Genomic DNA, 20,366 nt, shown 5'->3' with positions numbered 1-20,366 from the left:
CTTGCAGCTGCATTAAGATTGCTTCTGTGCCATTTGATCTTGCACATTTTCTTTAGGTGTTAGTTTAACATACCTGCATTTTTGTAACTTTGTAATTGTGCTGTTACCGTCCTTTTAAAATTGACATGCCAGTTGTTAATTAGGTGAGTAGATCTAAATAAAGGACTATTCTCGTGTGACAGAACTCCCTATATATAAAATACAAGCAACATACTGTATGTGTTAATTTACTGCAGCAATTACTGTTTACGTGTTGTTGTTAAAAAAAAGCAAATGAAAGGAATAACCAGCTAAAACTGGCAATACATGTAACAAGAATAAAGGCATCTGGGATTTAAAGACGACAATTGGCAAGGCTTTAAATAGACTTGGCTTAGTGTGGATGCACATATACCGTTTTTCCTTCTTAATGGGGATAATTTACATCAAATGGATCGAAGAACCAAGAGTGGAGTCCTTGTTAGTCAAGTTCCAGCTTCTAAATGAAGCAAAGGATGTGCTGCTACGCGCAACTACTCTGGTAGTTTTTGCTCCAGCCTTTGTGAATCCATCACCATGTCTAAAGCAGTATGTGGCTGATGTTAGAAAACCAGATCAAAGAAAACATAAGAAAATTGTCTCTAAGAATTACAAGAGGGCACCATACCAACACAGTGAGGAAAATAATTATTTGATCCCCTTGCAGATTTTGTAAGTTTGCCCACTTACAAAGAAATTAAAGGTCTATAATTTTTATCATATGTGTATTTTAAATGCTAGAGACAGAATATCAACCAAAAATCCAGAAAAAAACACTTGATACAAATGTTATAAATTGAGTTGCCGGTCCCGAGATCCGCTGTGCCAGATGCGGCCAGGACCGGCACGGCTCTGTGACAAGAGATGAAAGGGAGATCAGTATACGAACTCGCTTTGACCTCCTCTCAGTCCACGAATGCAGGAAGTGATGTATATTACATCACTTCCTGCATTCAGTGTCACTCTCCAGCTACAGAAGCTGATGAAGCAGATCTCTGCTTCATCAGCTTCTCTGGGGGTCCCTAGTTGACATTATGGGTCTTGTAGACCCCTGATGTCTCCATTAAGAGGACCTGTCATGTAAATTGGCTTCTTAACCCCCCATGTAAAAGCAATACAGTTGTGTGTAAAAAAAAAAAAAAAAAAAAGTAATAAAAAAAAGTTTTCTATTTTTAATTTTTTTTGTGCTTCTTTATTTTTTTTAATGATTCTTTAATTTTTGTAAGTCCTCGCCCCCCACATACACACGCAGATATGCGTCGGGTGCGCCTACGTGCGAAAACGACGATTGCGCCTATTGTGCCGCACATGTTACATATCGCCGCAAACGTCGGATTGAGAGCAATAGTTTTAGAGCCATTAATCACTGATAACACTAAACTGATGAGCAGTAAAAGCGTTTTATGCATCGCCTATGGGACGCAATTTTAAGGCATGACATGTTTGGTGTCTATTTACCCGACGTGACCCCGACTTTTACTAAAAATATGGGTAATAATAAATGTTTTATAACATAGCGTAGGGAAACTGTTTTTTTTTAAATTTTTTTAAATTTATGGTACTTTTTTCATTATATAGTAAAAAAAAAAAAAAACACCCCCCAGTGGTGATTATATACCTGCAAAAGAAACCTCTATCTGTCCCCAAAAAGTGTTAATATATATTGCAAGGCTATAGTCCAGTCATGCTGACTGGTGAAATTTTCAAGCCCTGTCCATAGTTCTTCTTTAATATCACTTTAATCCTGTCCTTTGCCTTAACCTCTAAACTATAAAGCTGGCCATAACCTAGTAGTTTTCTGAACACGCTTTCTTATGAGAGATCTTTCTTTTGCCTTTCTATTAGACCGCAGTGACGAAAAAAGTTGAAGCAGCAGAGTGGAAAATTTTTCTTCAACGAACCAAATTCAAACAGTGAATGTAGTTTTCATTCGGGAAACTCCATTCATTCCAAAATCGAATGTTAAAGTCAAACTAAATTTTGTTCGACATTTTCCAAATGTCTGATGACATTATCAGGTGCTAAAGAAAGATCTTCCGTTCGTAAAAAAAAAAGAAGATCTTTCGTTTGGAAATCTACTAGTGTATGGCCAGCCTAAGCCTAAACTGGCAATTAAATCTTATTGCTACTGAGAGATTTCACTCCAATATTGATGGATTATCCCATTAGCATCACATTGATTTTGTATGCTGTAGAACTATGGGGTAAGTGTTTTTCCCCATAGTTCTCCTAAGGGTCATGGAAGGACATATACTAGCGTCCTCCCATGACCCAAAGCTCAGTATATCGCGAGCTACAGCTCGCGGTATACTGAGACCACCGCAGCCGGGAGGGATCCCGACATTACTGTCGAGATCCACCTAGCTGCGTGAGTGACAGCTGGCTCTGCCTATCTAGAGGCCGAGCCAGCTGTACCCGCCCCCTTTGTTCCGCCAGTCAACGCTGGAGGAGAGGGGAGGGGGGAATCCAAGCAGGGAGCCGTGAGTGACAGTCACGGCTCTTTGCAGGGACATGATCAAGAAGTGAGTGAGCGACGGTATGTGTTCGCTCACTTCCGATCTATTGAGCCGATGTGTGACAGTTTCATTGTCACACATCGGCTCGAACTATGAGGTTGAGTTAAAAAAATCACTCACCTCATAGTTCTCCTTTAACAAGTGGTTAATATCTCAGTAGCAAACAAAATGTAGTCACCACTGTAGCCCTAGCCTGAAGCCGGCTATAAGCCAGTAGACCTTTGTCCAAACTTTTGTAAAAAATTCCAAAAAATAATTTGATTGTGCAAATACCTAGTAAACTAATTTTGTTTGAAAGTCCCTAAAAAGTTTGTCCAGACCTACCTGAATGGAATTCCGGATGTATTAAACATATTTATTTTTTGCCTAGCCCATGCACATTACAATATTTTATGATTTTTCCCAAACGGAAATCACTTTCACAGAATTTAGTTCGTTCAGAAGAAATGAGAAAAGTTTTCCATCCCGAGCCTTCAAAATTTATCTTCCGTATGGTTGAAACTGATCATTGCTTCACTTACCACTAACCATCAGAAAAATCAGACGAACGTTCCAAAAACAGATTTTTTTTCTGAACTAAAATCTATTGGTGTATGGCCAGTTTTACTTGACTTTGACCATAATCCCTAACACTAATTAACCCATGCAAGCCTGCAGCTTTCTCTTGTGTGCCATAGGACTAAAATGCAGATTTATGTAAATTTGTATTTCAGGCCTGTGTGTGTGTGTCACCTAAACATTTATTTTTCCTCTACATACTGAAATGTTTTGGTACATAATTGTTTTGCTGTTAATTTGATACTTAAAAATACTCTAGCAAAACTGTGAAGTTTAGATTACAGTGTGTAATGAATCTCATTTCCCTTTTTCATAAGAAGTACTTCTTAAATGTATGATAATGAGAAAATGACTATTTTATAGCACTGAAAACATGCCAGTAAGATTCAGTAATTCTCATGAATGTTAATAGTTATTCAAGTACTTTAATATAAATTGTAGATTTATTTTACGTGTTTTATTTGATTCTTACCCATTTGTACCACAGCATTCATAGCTTAAAAACATGTTGGTGCAAGGATATGCTGCACATCGAGTTCTGCGTTGATGTTAACCCTGTGCAAATTTGCTTGCATTGTGTCTTTAATGCAGTGTAGCATTCAGTATCTTCATATTTGTCAGGTCTAGAATTCCTAAAACTGATATTTCAGTTTTTTCTAGATGCTGGCGAGTTAAACCATCTAACAATTTTATCTCAGAAACTATGTTGGCGAGATCTCTGCACTTAAGTTCCTGGGTCTGCATACCTGCTGAGAGGTCCTACTCATTCTGTTAGATTTTTTTACTTCTTTATAGAAAATGGAACAATAGTTTCTAGAACATGCAAAGGTAGGCGGAAACACCCAAAACTACCAGGTACACAGGAACCGGAGTCTCTGATGGGGAGATCTCTTTGAAGGAGCTGTGTTCTGTGCCGTTTAATAAACTAAGATAGATGTTTTCCACAGTCCGGTTGTGCTGTGAATACTTCATATTCCAGGAATAACTCACTGAGTATTCAAAACTTATAAGACTCATTCACCTAGTCTCTGACAGGGAGATCTCCTTGAAAGAGCTGTGTTCTGTGACAGTTAATAAACTACAGTCTGGTTGCACTGAGAATACTTCATCTTCTAGGAATAACTCTCTTGAGTATTCAAGACTCATAAGAAGGGATGCACTGATACTGTTTTTTTCTGTACTGATATTTATATTTCGCTACTCGCTGATACTGAGTACCAATACCGGTACTTCCGCTTGCATGGTGCCGGCTTCCTGCCCAATCAGGAGGCCAGGCAGCGACTCATTACCCACATACTGTTTGGCTGGCTTCATACTGTTTGGCTGGCTTCATGCTGTTTGGCCGGCTTCATGCTGATTGGCAGGGAAGCCGGCTTCCCAGCCAGTCAGCATAGAGCCGGCTTTCCGGCCAATCAGGAAGCCGGGTGGCGGGTCAGTACTCTCCGCCTGGCTTTCTGATTGGCCCTGGAAGCCGGCTTAATGCTGTTTGGCCGGCTCAATGCTGATTGGTTGGGAAGCCAGCTTCGGCAAAACAGCATGGAGCCAGCTTCCCGACCAAACAGGAAGCCGGGCGGCGAGTCATTACCCAACGCCCGGCTTACTGTTTGGCCGGGAAGCCGACTCCATGTTCCCTCGCTGCACTGCCGGTCAGGGGAAAATTCCCGTTGACGGGAAGTTCCGGTATCAGGGAAGTTATCGGAGCATTTGGGCGAGTACTAATACTCGCCCAAATACTCAGTATCGGCACCGATAATGATATTAGTAACGGTATCGGTGCATCCCATCCTTAGGACTACTTCTTCTAGACTCCACCTTTTACTGAAATATCACTTTTAGATACAGTGACCCTTTAATATGTTTGTTTTGTTGTTTATGCTAAAAAAAACCTACAGTGTTTTCAGTGAGTACACACTTGAGTTCAGAATTCATTCATTGCAGAATTGTGGTCGCAGAAATCCCTGTATGAGCTTTTGGGCATTGTGTGTGTTTTGGATCATAGAAAATGTGATCTTATAGCGTTGGTGTTCTCAAAACGATATTAGTCTGCTCGGTTTACCTAAATTTCAGCTTTATATAATTTTTCTATGACCTTTGCAGCCTGTATGAGCACAGCTTTCAAGTGCAACTGGAAACAAAAGAGGTCTACGTTATAGATGACTTAGTATTGCAAATCTGTTTTTAAGCTTGTCAGGACCCTTGTGGAATTCAAAACAGATGTTGAAAACATTTGAAAAAAGCCCCCAGTAACAAACATATTATTGGCATGACTTTATTTTTAATATATTTTGTTTGAAAGGAACAGTCCCTACATCAGATATTGCAACAGATAACAGATGTGCAACTAGTTAGAAAACGGGAAACTCAGAGCTGAACACGTATTTTTCCCTTCTCATGTTAAGTGATAATTGGTGCTTTAATATATGTTTTCCATGTTAGTTATTTGGTCACTGTGCGTTTTATATTGCATGACATTTAAAATATAGCACACATTCTTATGTGGTAAATTTGGCACAAAATCAGGCAGTTCAGACTGTGCTTATCATAACAAAATACATAAGCATGTGCTAATGACATTGCAAACACCATTTTAAAATATTTAGTAGATCCAGAGCTATAGGCAGTTAAAATTTATATTTCTTAATCGTACTTCCCAGGACACAGGCTTCTTTAAATCATAGGAGATGGGATGGGTTATGCAGCTACCTTCAGGTTATTGGATGCTGACAAGTCATTCAGGGTGGCAACGAAGTCCTGCATTACCCCTCATGCTCCCGACATGCCTCCGTTTTTTGATACTGTCCTTTAGGTGGTGGATGCTTTCCCTGAGCTCTGTGAAAAGTTTGGGAATTTTTTTTTCCTTCATTATATCATCTTCTATCAAGAAATCTGCTCATGCCACATCAGTGCCAGTAGCTGCTATGCAGATTAATTTTCTCCTCAGCTATGTTTTGGCGTACGCTGACTCCACCAGACAAGACACATAGAAGGCTTATAATGTGTTCCAGCTCTGGACCTTGTGGAAGTGTCCTTCTAGGCTACGAGCTGAAATTGTGGATGCAGCAGGGTGCTCTACTGGTCAAGTGCCATGCTCAGTTGCAGTAGAGACCAGGCCCTGCAGGGCCCCTCTACGAGTGTGCCCATCTGCTGGGCAAAGCAGGGCTAGTATGTCTGTGTGCATTTGCTGTGTCCCTCTAGTGGTGTTTAGAGGGATCACACTGTGCAGACGCCTGCCATTTTCACCCCTAGACCAGGTGAATGTGTATTAGCCCTGCTGCAGCCACGCTGCTTCAGTCTTAAAGTCTAGCACCACTGGACTCTGACTATGTCTTTTTCGGCCGGGACGCGAGGAGAGACACAAGGTAAGTCTATGGACGCGTGCGCCCGCATGCAGACACCGTGGGAGAAGAAGCGCCAGCAATAACAGAGGAGTCAGCGCTGGATCGGAGACTCGCCGCAGCGCTGGAGAGAAGGCTGAAAAGGACAGGAAAGAAGATGATCGGATTAAGAGACATCATTTAAGGTAAGTGCTTTCATTAACGTTGTGTTGAGGCAAAAACATTTTTGCCTTTAATGTCTCTTTAAGCTGGTTTTGTACTGTGAGCATCCTGAGAAGTTTTTTTTTTTTCCCCCGAAAAGATTTTCTCAGCAGTACCCCATTAGGGAAGGGATATGGACCCTGACCCTGGCTATTTCTTTTCTGAACAAGACTCTGTCTTTTTCCTATGTGTTTAGTTATCATACAGACACAAGGTTTCTAGATGGATTCATAGGACCCCCGTTTCCTGTTAAGGCACACTCCATCAGGAGCTTCAGAACCTTTTGGGCTTTTCAGCACCAAGTTTCAGCCTATCAGATTTGTAAGACTGCCTCCTGTTTGACGGTTTGCATCTTTTTGTAAATTTCTACCAGGTGGATGCTCAGGTGTCACCTGATGCCAGTTTCAGTTGCACAGTTCTTCAGAGAGCTCTTTGAACGTTGGGAAATCATGGGGTAGCCAACTGTTGGGGTGTGTTAGTAATTAAAGATGCCATTGATCTGCAATGCATGATCTAGAAAGCAGGATTTTTTTTTCTTACCTGTAAAATCAGTTTCAAATCACCTAAGGGTAGCTGCATAACTCATCTGTTAGGATTTAAAGAAGCCTGTGTCCTGTGATGTACTCCAAGAAATTGGTTATTTATACTGTGTGTGTGTGTGTGTGTGTGTAGGGGGTGCAGGAGGAGGTGGGGCCGAATTCAACTTTAATAAGAAAGCTTTTGCTGCTTATATTTCTTGATCGTGTTGAAACGTGATTTAACTTCAGACCTCTTTTATCACTGTGTTCAGGGACAACCCTTCAACATCTTCCCAACTGTTGATATTATTCAGCTTTATTTAATAAAATGTTCACATTGTGATCACTATTACCCAATGACTCCCCAATTACAATATCCTCGATTAACTCTGCATTATTAGTGACAATTAGATCCAAGATGGCATTTTTTCTGGTAGGAGTCTCGCGCAACATGTTTAGAAATCGCCCCGCCTTTGCCGAACCTTCCCCAGGTTATCACAGCATGAAGTAACTATATGGTAATATGTCTTGATTATAATAACTAACAATTTAAGGATTTATTTGTACCTGTATTTTCTAGCTCAATGCACCTAAAAACTCTTAATGACCCTGTTAAATGTCATGGAGTGTGTTCAGCAGGGGTACATGATGCAAATTGTTATCTGTGTTATTGCTATCCATGAACACGTGTTTTCTTTTGTCAGATGAATGATGGCCCCCTGTGCAAATGCAGCGTTAAAGCCAGGAGTACAGGAATCAGACACAGCTTTTATCCTGGAGAGGAGGTAAATACAATTTGTTTGTAGTCAGTTTATGCTGATTTTGAAATCAAAAGCCTGTCTCTCAGTCAAAGATGTGTTGGTGTTTTTGACTGGTGTATATTTTTCATGTCAGCACTGTGTGTTCTGTGTATCATGTCACTCAATCTCACTTCAGGGAAGAAACTGTTATTTAAGCAATGCTGCTGCAAAAACCCAAAACCATGTTTTTATTTTGTCATAAAGTGTCAACGAAATCATCTGTCATTTTTTAACAGTTCCAGGCAACAACTGTAGTCAAGTTTTAGAGGAATGCATAGTGGTGTTGCGTGTATTTCCTTTTATTGTTGTCCCAGACAAAAAAATATTTAAAAACATGTTGTAATCAGACGCAGTCTGAAAGGAAACCGATTCTGCACTGCTGCCTATTTAGAAAACCCACAATGCTCTGTGACTCCTGTGTATTCACTGTATTTAATGTTTACAGTATTAACACACACCTGAATGCTTTTTATTATGTCCCGATACTTTAAACCAGTGATTCTCAACCTGTGTAACCTCAGGACCCATATTTGTCCTTGGACATTAAGTGGCGACCCAAGCCGCACTGCAATGGAACGCACGGCATTGTGGTACCATGCGTTCTGGTGCGGACGATCCTCAGCTTGGGGTTCAGTGCTGGGCTGCTGTGCTGTGACTGAGCTCCATCCCTACATTGTTTGTACTACTTCCTTGTGCGCCCTGTAGAGGTGCTAGAAGCCAGAATGTGACTTCACTCTGGTCCAGGCACCTCTACAGGTCACATGAGGGAGCTGTAGGCAATGCATGTATGGATGAAGCTCCCTCGCGGCCATAGCTCCAGCCCACCTCACCCTACCTCACCCCACCTGTGTAACAGGGTTGTGTATGCTAAGGACTCTCTACACAGCACAGTGTAAGAACATTGGGTGCCTGAGTGGCAAACCAGTGCTGTCGCATAGGAGAAAGGGGACCGTGTCACATTCTCCACCATACCTAGAAGTACCGGGTATGTCACTTTGGTTTGTCGTTTAAATGAAGTAGCGAGCGAGTAAAGAGAAGGCACGATTTAAAGCTGGCCATACACCTATAGATTTTCTGCGGTCAGATGGAAAAAGTGCAACAGATTCCTCCATCTACACTTAACTGTGTGGATGGAGGAATCTCCCACTGGGCCAAGCTTCAGTATCTTGCTAGTTGGCCCCGCTGTCTGGCAAAATACCTGAACAATCTGATTGGATGCAGGCATTGTTCATGTATTTTGATAGCCAGCGGGGCCAACTAGCAAAAATCCTAAAGCTTTGCATAGTGGGAGATTCCTCCTTCCACACAGTTTAGCATAGATGGAGGAATCTGTTGCACTTTTTCCATCCAACCATAGAAAAACTGCAGATAATCTATAGGTTCATGGCCAGCTTAAGCAGCAGGAATTAAAGAGAACCTGTTGCTTTGCCCTACATGAGCAAAACACAGGATCTCTTTAAGTCTTCAAACTTGTTTGACACTCCTAAAGCTTGCATCAGAAATGTCTTCATTGTATCACTCCTGCGCACAGTATGTAAAAGTGTTTATCATTAAAATAGTCAGTCAGTATGATGAATGCAAGTACTAGCACTCATTGACAATTCTATTTACCATAAAGATAATTGGTCAATATGATGGATGTAAATGTCGATATCCATTGACAGTTTGCTTAGATAATGAGCAAACTGAATACTATATTTTAGGCACATCCCAAGTAATTACATCTGCTTACATTATGAAAAACAGCCATGGAGTCCCCGTGCGAATGAGACTGAAATAAGCTTCTATATTCTATGTGCCTATTTTTTTTTTATTTTTTTTAACAAAAGGTGTGAATCTTACCATTTTACACCTTTAGGAAAACAATTTATGATTGGTACAGTCAGTCAATGTGATGAAAATAAGTACTAGTATTCATTGACTCTTGCATTTATCATAAAGATAATTGATCAATATGATGAACGCAGGTGTCAACATTTATTGACAGTTTGCTCAGATCAGGACATCCCTCAGATGTTAAATGCTATCTTTTAGGTGCATCTAAAGTAAAGCACCTGCTTACACTTTGTGTATGAAAGTAGTCATGTAGTGTAGTAGTCATGCATATTAGTCTTAAATGAGCATCCATATTCTGTCTGCACATTTTTCACAAAAGGTGGGAATGTTATCAGGTGAACAAGACTACACTGTCACTATCCATATCAATCCACATTTTGTTGGTAGAAGATACTAAGAAGCCAGGGTTTTGATGAGTGATTCTGTGCAGTCAGCCTAATATTACAGACCTGGTGCTGGATAGTACTTCTTCATTATATTGCTAAAATTTGCTGTCATTTCTGTCAGCATATTCTGTCACTTCTGTATCTTTGAGCTATTAGTATTTAAAGGAGAACTATGGGGTTAGGGCTTTTCCCCATAGTTCTCCGAAGGGTAACGGGAGGACACAGACTAGCGTCCTCCCGTCACCCTAAGCTTTGGCTAATGTGTATTTTTATCCAAAATTGTTTTGGGGGGGGGGTAGAGTGAGAAGCTATCCAGGGAGAGAGATTTCTCCTTGCTTACTTTCCTGGCGTCAAAGGTTTCGCCATACAGCAAATTTAGGTTAATTCTCAAACATCAGCAACAATAACCAATTAAACAGACCACAGCTACATTTTGGGGGAGGTTTGTGGCCATTAACAGCTTTTCTTATTGATGCTGTCTTTAAAGAACTCAGGGCAAACTTTTTTTTAACCCTTGCAGTGGGGCAACCTCCGCAAGGTTGTCTATGCATATCAGTGTTTTTGAGGGCCCGGTCAAAACTAGTACAGTGCATTAATTGCATAGTACCAATGCGATTAACGCATTCGGGTGTGGGAGGTGTGTTGCGTTGACATTCATTTGAATGGTACTCCAAATGCACCTCCCACCCACAGTTTGTACGCCCGCACCGGAACGCGCGGTACCCTAATGCCATGCTTTCCACTGCAGTGCAACTTGGGTCGTGACTTAATGACCAAGGACAAATGTGGGTCCTGAGGTTACACAGCTTGAGAGCCACTGCATTAAAGGAGTAATATGCACCTTGCAGCAATAGCTTCTATGGGAAGGGTATATGTGGTTGTTTTTTTTTTTTACTGTGATATGTATCAAGACCCCCAAAATAATGCAGCTTTTTGAATGACAATCACTCCTTATGGGTCTGTCTGTGTGTTGCCACTCCACAGCTGAAATATGTTTTATTTGGATAGTAAGTAACAGATGTCGCCAGATGGTTGACTTTTCTGGATAGTTCAGGAGATATTTACTAGCTAAGAACAAAGATCTGTCTCTAAAGTGTGAAGGAATACCTCTGCAATGTAATATGTTATCTTCTTTTTGTTCTCTTGTTTTCTAGTCGATTAAAGCATGCCGTCCCATGACAAACAACGCAGGTCGTCTATTTCACTACAGGATAACTGTATCCCCGCCAACCAATTTCTTAGTAAGTACTCTCTGTGTTTCTTTGGTGTAGCTGATTCCAATTCAATGCAATTATTCTAATACAGAATCTAAATATCAGATCTTGTGTAACATATATTTCTTAATCATACAGTACACAAAACAGGCATTCTTTAATCATAGCCCTTCAGATGATGAAAAACTGGCAAACAGAATTGTGGGACAGCCTATATAACCCCTGCCACTCCCAGGATCCCTCAGTTGGTTTGCTAGTGTCCTTGGAGGAACTTTCTACTGAGAGTTGGTTTCTGGCTAAATCTACATTTTGGCTCAAGAATCTTAGCTCAACCTAGCTGCAGCTAAGCTACGGAGGCTGTGATCTTGCAGCTTCCAGATTGGTGCTAGCCTCGAAGACCATTCCTGGACCCTGACATGTTGAAATACGTGTGGCCGCCTGTAGTGTTGCTTAGGCACTGGTCTCTGCGTTCTCCCTTGCTACAACAATACAGCAGGGTGGAGTTAGCCTCCAGGTGCTTTACAGGTCCTCACTTCTGCCTCTTGTCCCACTATCAATGTGAAAGTTAGCAAGGGTGAATCTCCCCAACTGAGATTTACCCTTTCAACATGTCAGGGTCCAGGAATGGTCATCGAGGCTAGCACCAATCTGGAAGCTGCAAGATCACAGCCTGCTAGGTTGAGCTAAGATTCTTGAGGCAAGCTATTAAACAAGGGCCACTCCAGCTCTTGTGGAACTAGAAGTCCAGTGAGGCATTGCAAAGCTTTGGCAGTCACAGACATGACTCCCGAAAGCAGAGACATAATTAGATTTGTTGTTTCACCACAGCCGGACTGCAGAGGTTTCATACACCTTGTTTAAGCATTCCTCAACCTATCAAAAATTAAATGATTGAAAAACGATGATTGGTTGGAGTTTACTTTTTGTTAAATTAACATACATAGCTGAACAACACAGGAAACGTTTTGTTCATTGCTCGTAGCAATGTCCTCCTGTAGGCTGCAAGTAATGAACATACCAATATACGGTAACTATAAATGCCAAGCAATAAAACATGAGATTAAAGTTGCTGGTGCGGCCATTTTCTGAAGCTCTATAGAACGTTTTGATCTCACCTGAACTTTGAATGCGAACTGGTGACTATGACCGACTGTGGTGTTTGAAAAGATTCTGATTTTTACAGTATAATGAATGTTTCACTTCCTATCCCTGGATATAAATGTAATCAAGACTCAAGAGTTATATCCTCTGCACAGTGGCAACATTTCGATGGCTACAGGGTTTTATTTATTTTGCTGATGCAGTATGAAAGGCATTTCCTCCCGACTTGTACTTGTGATGTACAAAGCCATTGTGAGTTACGAGCTGCACAGAGTATTTTCGCATGCATCAAGGGAGGTAAATTCTCCACTTTCAATTGAGGACTTAACAGGTTTCTTGAATGGGCATAAAAAAGATTGATGGTTTCCTCCCTGCAATCTTATTTTTTTTGTTGTTGATTTGTGTGATGTCTGCAAATTGGCATGTAAAATGAACCTTCCCAATTATCTCTAGGTTTTGTTTCAGTGCTAATTTATGCACCAATCCCTGCTAATGGTTTGTTGATATATAGAGAGCGAGTTAAAGCAAAATTAGAATTTGTGGACCTTTTATTTTGCTGCTGCTGCTCCTTAATTAACCTTTCTGTTGCCCTGAGACAGATGCTGGCAGCGGACACACTCTGCATTAGAGAAAGTGTCTATCACTTACTGCATTCTCTTGATCCTTGGCCCAGCGTCTGGGCATCCACATTACCTGGAAAGAAGCCTGAAACTTTTATGGATACATTAGTTGTAAATAGTGTGAACTACAAACGACTGATTAACATGTCTTACAACTTCCTGCCTGTTTTCTGAAAGCTTGCTGGCAACATGCTACTTTGTAGACACCTTGAGAAATGAGAATTCAAGATCACCAAACGGCTTCATCATAACCAACAATGTTCTGCTCTATTTTAGACTGATCGGCCCACTGTTGTAGAGTACGACGATCATGAGTACATCTTTGAGGGATTTTCTATGTTCGCCCATGCTCCCCTCACAAATGTAAGTATATTTTGTAAAATATCAGATTAATTTGCCACCTAATAAGCGTACAAAATATAGCGATAACTCTAGTGTGTTTCAATGAGCACATGGGCTAGAATTAATGTATTGACCCTTAATCTTTGATATGGCATTCTCATTTTTACAGGTTTCTGCTTTCATATCTTGACTGTTCCATTAAATATTTAAATTATAATATATCAAGAGATATAGAAATTAGCAACTAGGAGCATGCTCAGTGACTCTTAAGGGCTTGTTCATACCAAGCGCGTTCCAGAAACAGAGCAGTTACAGACCGGATAAAAACTGTGTCCGGTGTATTCCAATGGTATTTTGGGCTCTAGTTCACACCGCAGCGTTCAGTTCCAGAGCATGTAAAAAAACTGCAGCTAGCCCTATTTTTCCTGCTCTGGAACGCATGCAAATGCATCAAAAACGCATGTAAACGCACTGGAACGCACTGAAAGCCCATTTTAAACGACATTTTAAGCCCATTTACAAAAACAGTCCTGAACATGGAAAAACACACTGCACTGCGTGTGCAGAAACTCGTGCAGATCTGGTCTGCATTTGGTGTGAACAAGCCCTAACCCTTTTACTGGCACTGACAGAAGGTATACCGTGGAACAAAAACCTTTCCATCTGGCCAGGTCAGTATACCTTATGTTGGCTGGCTTCACCCTTCTGCTAGAAGCTCTTGGTTGCTTCTGGCTTGAACCTATAACATAAGTTTTCCCCCTGAGTCTTCTGTGTTAAAGAATAAATGTCATCATTGGCCGACAACTGTGTGTGGTAGCACAAGGCAAAGCGTTGCCATACATTGTAATATGCTGCATTGCGATTAAAGGAGAACTATGAGGTGAGTGCGTTTCACTTACCTCATAGTTCTAGCCGACCTGTGACAATGAGACTGCTCGCGGTATACTGCAGCGTCTCAGTATACCGAGAGTTGTAGCTCGCGGTATACTGAGCTTAGGGTGACGGGAGGACGCTAGTGTGTCCTCCCGTTACCCTAAGGAGAACTATGGGGAAAAGCCCTAACCCCATAGTTCTCCTTTAAGTGTATGCCTGCATCATTTTACCACAAAATTCACCAATGCAGGCACAAATGGCTCTGTAAATTGGGTGTTAACACAACACATAGGTGTGGGGCCAACCTCCTGATTTCTAGCATAAGTTGCTTATTTACACTTTTGCATGCATTTTGTTTTTTACCATTTCACAAAAAGGCACAGTTTAAAACATACAAACATTAATCAACTCAATACAGTTTTATATTTTAGATTTAGTAGGAATCTTGTAAATATGTTTTTTTGAGTGCAAATATAATGATTTTTGTGGTTTTTTTTTTTAAATAAAAAATACTGTTTTTGGTAAACATTTGCGCAACTGTTAGGTGAGGTTAGGCTAGGTGAGGTTATAAGTGAAGCGCAGGGATTAACAATGAAAGGGTTAAAGCCACTTATAACGTATTTCCACTTTTGCAGTCAAATTTGAGAATACCCCACTATATGTTTGCTGTGTGTTGCTATTCAAGCAGCATACCTAAAATAAATAAATATATATATCTATAGATATCTATTGATAGATATATATATCTATCTATCTATCTATCTATCTATCTATCTATCTATCTATCTATCTATCTATCTATCTATCTATCTATCTATCTATCTATCTATCTATCTTACCTTTCAGTTGTCTCTGAATCAGCAGCCCGTTGAACAGACTGCAAGCTTCATTCTACAATTCCAGGGGTCACAGGAAACTTTGGCTGTTCCCATAGAAAGGCTACTGAAACTCTGAGCTTCCCCTCATTAGCATACAATGCTTCTAGAAGACTAAAGCCAATAAAAGGTTTGGCTTTAGTTCTCTTTTAACCCTTTGTTAGAACAGACAGTGTTCAAATTTAGTTTACAACTGATAATGCCATATGCCAGCACAGTACAGACAGGGTTAACTATTGCAAACATGGTACCGCCCCAGCCCCTTTGCATTCCAGAGGAAAATTCAGTTTTGAGAAAAACATTTCATTCAGAAAAGAGCAAGTAATATATAAGCAGCTTCTTTTTTTTTAAAGTTATGCTATGTGAATGAGAACATGTATCAAATATAAAAAGGTGTTGTCCCAATTTGGCTGAAAAGGTAGGAAAAACACTTTAACAGCTGTTAAAATTTCAGTCGCATAGTGCATTGTCTTCTATGGGTCTGCTGACTGAGAGATAGCATTGTGGAAAAGAGCAGTAAAGCACAACCATTGTATAGCACTGCAGATCAGTAAGGAAAGCCTACATATATGAGAAAATATGGCTTCCTTTATGTAGTTATCACTGCAAATCATACATCGAAGCAAGGTGTCACACATACTGATGAGATTTAATGCATCAAATGGATGGCTTTTATATGTTGAACTAAAGAAAATGCAAAGACTGTACATATGCTACAAGTGTCCTGTTTTCTGGGCTATAGAAGATGCAGTTATACTTGGCAGAAAAACAAATATATCGTACATTTTTGAAAGCTCATACCTAACCAGGTTTTAGGCAGAAGGTGTTAATGGTCATATCAATTTGCAGTACATTATAGAATAATTGAACTCTGGTGAAAATGTCCCGTGTCTATTTGCTGTTCTTCTGCCAGTATTGAATTGATTTGAGTCTTCTCAATCCCTTACAGTGTTCTTAGAGTCCCATTGTATCTGACCTTATGAGTCATGAAACATGGTTTCCAGTTTCATGGCATAACTAATGTTGTAAAGAATCTGTGGAGCATTCTGTGTTACTATACACTGGAATCCCAAACAGATTATATTTGTGTCTGTCCTGATGGGATTTATGATTTGCTGAATTATTAATCCCGTGCAGTGGAACTGATATATAGAAACAAGCAAAATGTCTTTTTCATTCATAGAAACCAAAAGCATCCTTTGTCATTTAAAACTGCAGAATTGACATCTAACATTTGATTGGTTGCTATGGTAAACACAGACACTGTTCATTTTCTCCAGTGCTTTTTATTTGCATTATTTTTAGATGGCAGGACTCTTACATGTACTTTTCCTACTAGTTTGCTTTATAAATTATTCTGTTGTTATTCAAACTTAACTGACATTTATTCTGAGATCGCTATCATCACATGCATTAAAAGAGGTACTACATACAGTATCAATGGAGTACTTGCTGCAAGAGTAAGTTAAACGGATAGGATCCCTCCAAAAGTAATATTTTAGCTTACGTTAGATGCAGGAGAGTTAAATCGTATACCAATAATATCATATGCTTCTCAGGGATTCTTGTGCTGAGATCTCTGTTCTTAGCTCTTTAGACAGCATACTTACACTGGCAGTTTTGAGCATGTCAAACTATGGTTATTGGATTATTATGGTGAATACAGCAGGGGAAGCTAGAACACTTCTGTCATAGGAAGAGTGAGACTTCAACTTGAGCAGGAACATAGCCTGAAAATGTGGGTGGAAGATTGTATTGTTGAGTGCCCAGCAGACATATTAAGCCAGCATATGACTCAGCCTGCCAGTCTCCACCTTTTAATTGTCAACCTGTTAGGTGAAATAAAAATGTAAAAAAAAAAAAGTGGTTTTGCCTTCTCCACTGTTGCAAGACAACTATTTCTTTTTTTTTCTTTCAAGAAAATGTTTTATTTTTTGTTTTACAATACATTGTAGTATTCAAGTACATTGGAGGCATACATTCGTAGGTGATGACATGACATGAATTAAGGTATTCTTTAGTCTTCTACCTTATGTGCACTGCTGCCTAAGGGGCAATGTAAACAGAATCAGTGTTTAGCAGTTGCCAGTAATCTGTTTTTAAACCATAGATTCATTATAACTAAGAAACAGCTTGTAAGCTGGATCTAACAAAAGTGAAAATAAGTGGACGTAAGGGGGCAAACATTTTCCCCCCGCAAGCCCAGCCTTATGCCGGAGGGGGAGAGGGTCAGGGAGGGGGAGAAGCAAGATAGAGAGGGGAATAGAGTACAGTAGAGGTGGGAGTGAGACCCGGTAGGGGTGGTTCAATCCCGGTGCATTGGTAGCAAGCCAACTATTTCAGTTTTGTTTAGGATCGCCCCTGGAGCCTGAAACCCTGGAGCCTGAAATTGCAGCCAGAAATTGCAGCCAGAGCTTCTAGTATCCTTATGTTATCCTGCTCTTTCAAACCACTTCCAGTTGTCCAGAAATGTGATGGGTGGCTTATTGGGTATAGCAGGGCAAGCTATGACGGTCCCAGAATTTCTGACTAGTGGGAGGCTTTCCAGAGAAGCTGAAAATGCATGATGTCAGCTTGAGGTGTCTGCTAACTAGATTTAAAGCCATTTAACCATCCATAAACAGCCCTTTAGGTACACCACCTCTGCATTCTAATTGGCCTGAAATGTGATGGATGGGCTATTGGGTGTAGCAGGGCTACACCGCAATCATGCAAGCTATGATCATCCCAGGATTTCTGGCTATTAGGAGGCTTTCCAAAGAAGCTTAAAATGTTTGCAGAGATCTGGAAGTACCTGCTACCCAGAATTCAAGGCCGTTTACCATACATAAACTGTTGGAGGCCATGACAAATAGCTGTATTGATAACTGTGAAGCAGTACTTTTGCTTTGAAAGCTTAGTTAGTCCAATGTTTGATCCATTCTTCTGCTAACACGTGATCAACGTCTATGAATATTCAGGCTAGTTTTGCTAGTGCTTCGCTACCTCACAGAATTTCAAATGTTACCTCTCCTTGGATGTTATAAACTGTTATGCCTTTTAGTATAAAGGTCACGTTAATGCAATTATAGCATACACGACATATAGCAATCACCATTCTTCCTTGGGGGGTGGCTGCTTAGTGATTCTTTTATGTAATTTCTGATTGTTCCACCCCTTTTGGGTTAGCGTATCTTGAGCTATAATGGTTTTAGTTAGTGGGGGTCATATTTCCCCCATATTGCCCATGCTAGTAGCCTGAAAAGGAGAGTTGGAGATAGAGAGGGGTAGCAAGAGGAAGAGAAAGTAAGACAAGAGGGAAATGAAATCTCCGCGACCAAATGTGCCCCTTCTACTCGAGTGTCGATTCTCAGTCAATAAGGTTTCACTATTACCAGCGTATCCCTTGGCCTATCATGTGGTGGATTTCAGAGACATATTCTGGTGTGGTGGTGAAATGTTCTCAACAGGCCCAGATTCAAAATAATTTTTCTAGTGCATCTCGTTTCGTAAACAGTAATTCCTCCATTTCATATATATGGTCTATTTGTCTGATCCATTCAGACAGGGAAGGTGGTCGTGTTGCTTTCCAATGTCTTGGGATGAGCATTCTTGCTGCATTAATCATGTTTTTGTGCAAGTTTTTTTTTGGCAAGGATGGGTGGCTAGCTAAGTTGTGCAGCAGGAACGTAGCCGGTGAATATTGGAGAGGTATACACGTGACCTGTGACCTCATGGATTTTTGTCCTATAGGTGGAGAGAAGTCCAGAATATATGAAGTAGTGTACCTGTTTCTTATAGGCATATCCAGCATGTATTGGGTACATCTGGGTAAATTAAGATTTGTGGGGTTCTATACCAGTGTGTTAGTATCTTGTAGTTCGTTTCCTGTGTGTGGCTACTAATGGAGCTACTATCGTCCTCTGTCAGGGGGGTATTGAGTTCTGTTTCCTATTTGAGTCGCAGGGCCCGTACAACACTAGTTTGGGTTTCATTTAGTAAGGAATACAGCTCTGATATCAGATGAGATTGGGGGGAGGCGCCTGTGCAAGTTGAGTCTTAGCGGGACTCCTGGTCAAGTAGTGTTGAATCTGTAGGTATACCCACCACGGGAGTTTCCCATTCCTAGTCAGGTGGGTCAATTGGTCTCTATCGATAAACCTTTGATGACAATAGAACTGATTAGCCGTACGTGGTTTGTCTACAGGCCAGTACTGTTGGAATTCTGGGGTAGTCCCAGGGACAAAATCCAGGTTGTTTAGTAGTGGTGTCATGGGGCCATCAAGGGAGGTTATACCTCTCTTTTTCCATAAGATCGTGAATTGGCGAAGGGTTGCATCAATCAAGGGATGAGTGGGTGTGAAAGGTGGCCTGAAAGCGTCCTGGAGCCAAGCTACAGTTGGAATGGGAGTCCTAAACCACCCCTGTTCTACTGCTACCCATGCTTTAGAGGCTTGGTGGTTATGCCAGTGAATTATCCTTGCCAGGTGTGAAGCTAGGTAATATTTGTGCATGTCTGGGACAGCTAGCCCCCCTTTGTCTTTCGGACGTTGTAACAGGGCCCATGATAAGCGAGGATGTCTGTCCTGCCAAACAAATTTGGAGAATGTTGAGCGTAAATTCTAGAAATATGTTTTGGGGAGCGCTAAAGGGATCGTTTGAAAGAGGTACAGGAGTCGGGGAAGGATATTCATTTTTAACAAAGCCACTCTACCAAGCCAGGAAATGGCCAATGTATTCCACTTCTTGAGGTCGGACTTGAGTTGCCACTATAAAGGAAGAAAATTTAGCGTATAGAGCAGCGGTTCTCAACCTGTGGGTCGCGACCCTGTCGGGGGTCGAATGACGATTTGCCAGGGGTCGCCCTGGAGTCTCCCGCTATTAGGTAGCGGCTCCCGGCCGCCTGAGAGAGAAACACTTTCTCTTGGAAAGGTTTACTCTGCTCGATCGAGCAAAGTAAACCTTTCCCTGCGATCGGTTGTTTGTTTTTTTTTCTTTTCTTTTTCTGACATCTGGGGCCGCTGGCCGCCATTAGTCAGACAATAAAAAAACACCATAGGAGTACATAGCTAGATTCCTGTTGGATATTTCACTTTGCAATAGCCAATAGCAAACTAGCTATTGCACCCGCCCTCTGCTGCTGCCAATCAGCAGAGGGGGACCTGAAGTTCTCCATCAGGTCCTCTTCTAGTGA

General features: G+C 40.9%; 1 protein-coding gene across 1 annotated transcript in view; it reads left to right on the top strand.

The window, feature by feature from the left end:
- DROSHA (drosha ribonuclease III) overlaps positions 1-20,366 on the top strand; it is a 239,833-nt gene that overhangs the window by 29,633 nt on the left and 189,834 nt on the right. Inside the window, exons 7-9 of the mRNA XM_018574114.1 lie at positions 7,851-7,931; positions 11,323-11,409; positions 13,380-13,466. Coding sequence (XP_018429616.1) covers positions 7,851-7,931; positions 11,323-11,409; positions 13,380-13,466 — 255 coding nt within the window. The remainder of the gene's footprint in view (positions 1-7,850; positions 7,932-11,322; positions 11,410-13,379; positions 13,467-20,366) is intronic.

Source organism: Nanorana parkeri, unplaced genomic scaffold (genome assembly GCF_000935625.1).
Source record: "Nanorana parkeri isolate BGI_ZX_2015 unplaced genomic scaffold, ASM93562v1 scaffold49, whole genome shotgun sequence".
Taxonomy (NCBI): Eukaryota; Metazoa; Chordata; class Amphibia; order Anura; family Dicroglossidae; genus Nanorana; species Nanorana parkeri.
The sequence above is the reverse complement of the archived record's forward strand: the minus strand, read 5'-3'. Positions and strand labels throughout refer to the sequence as shown.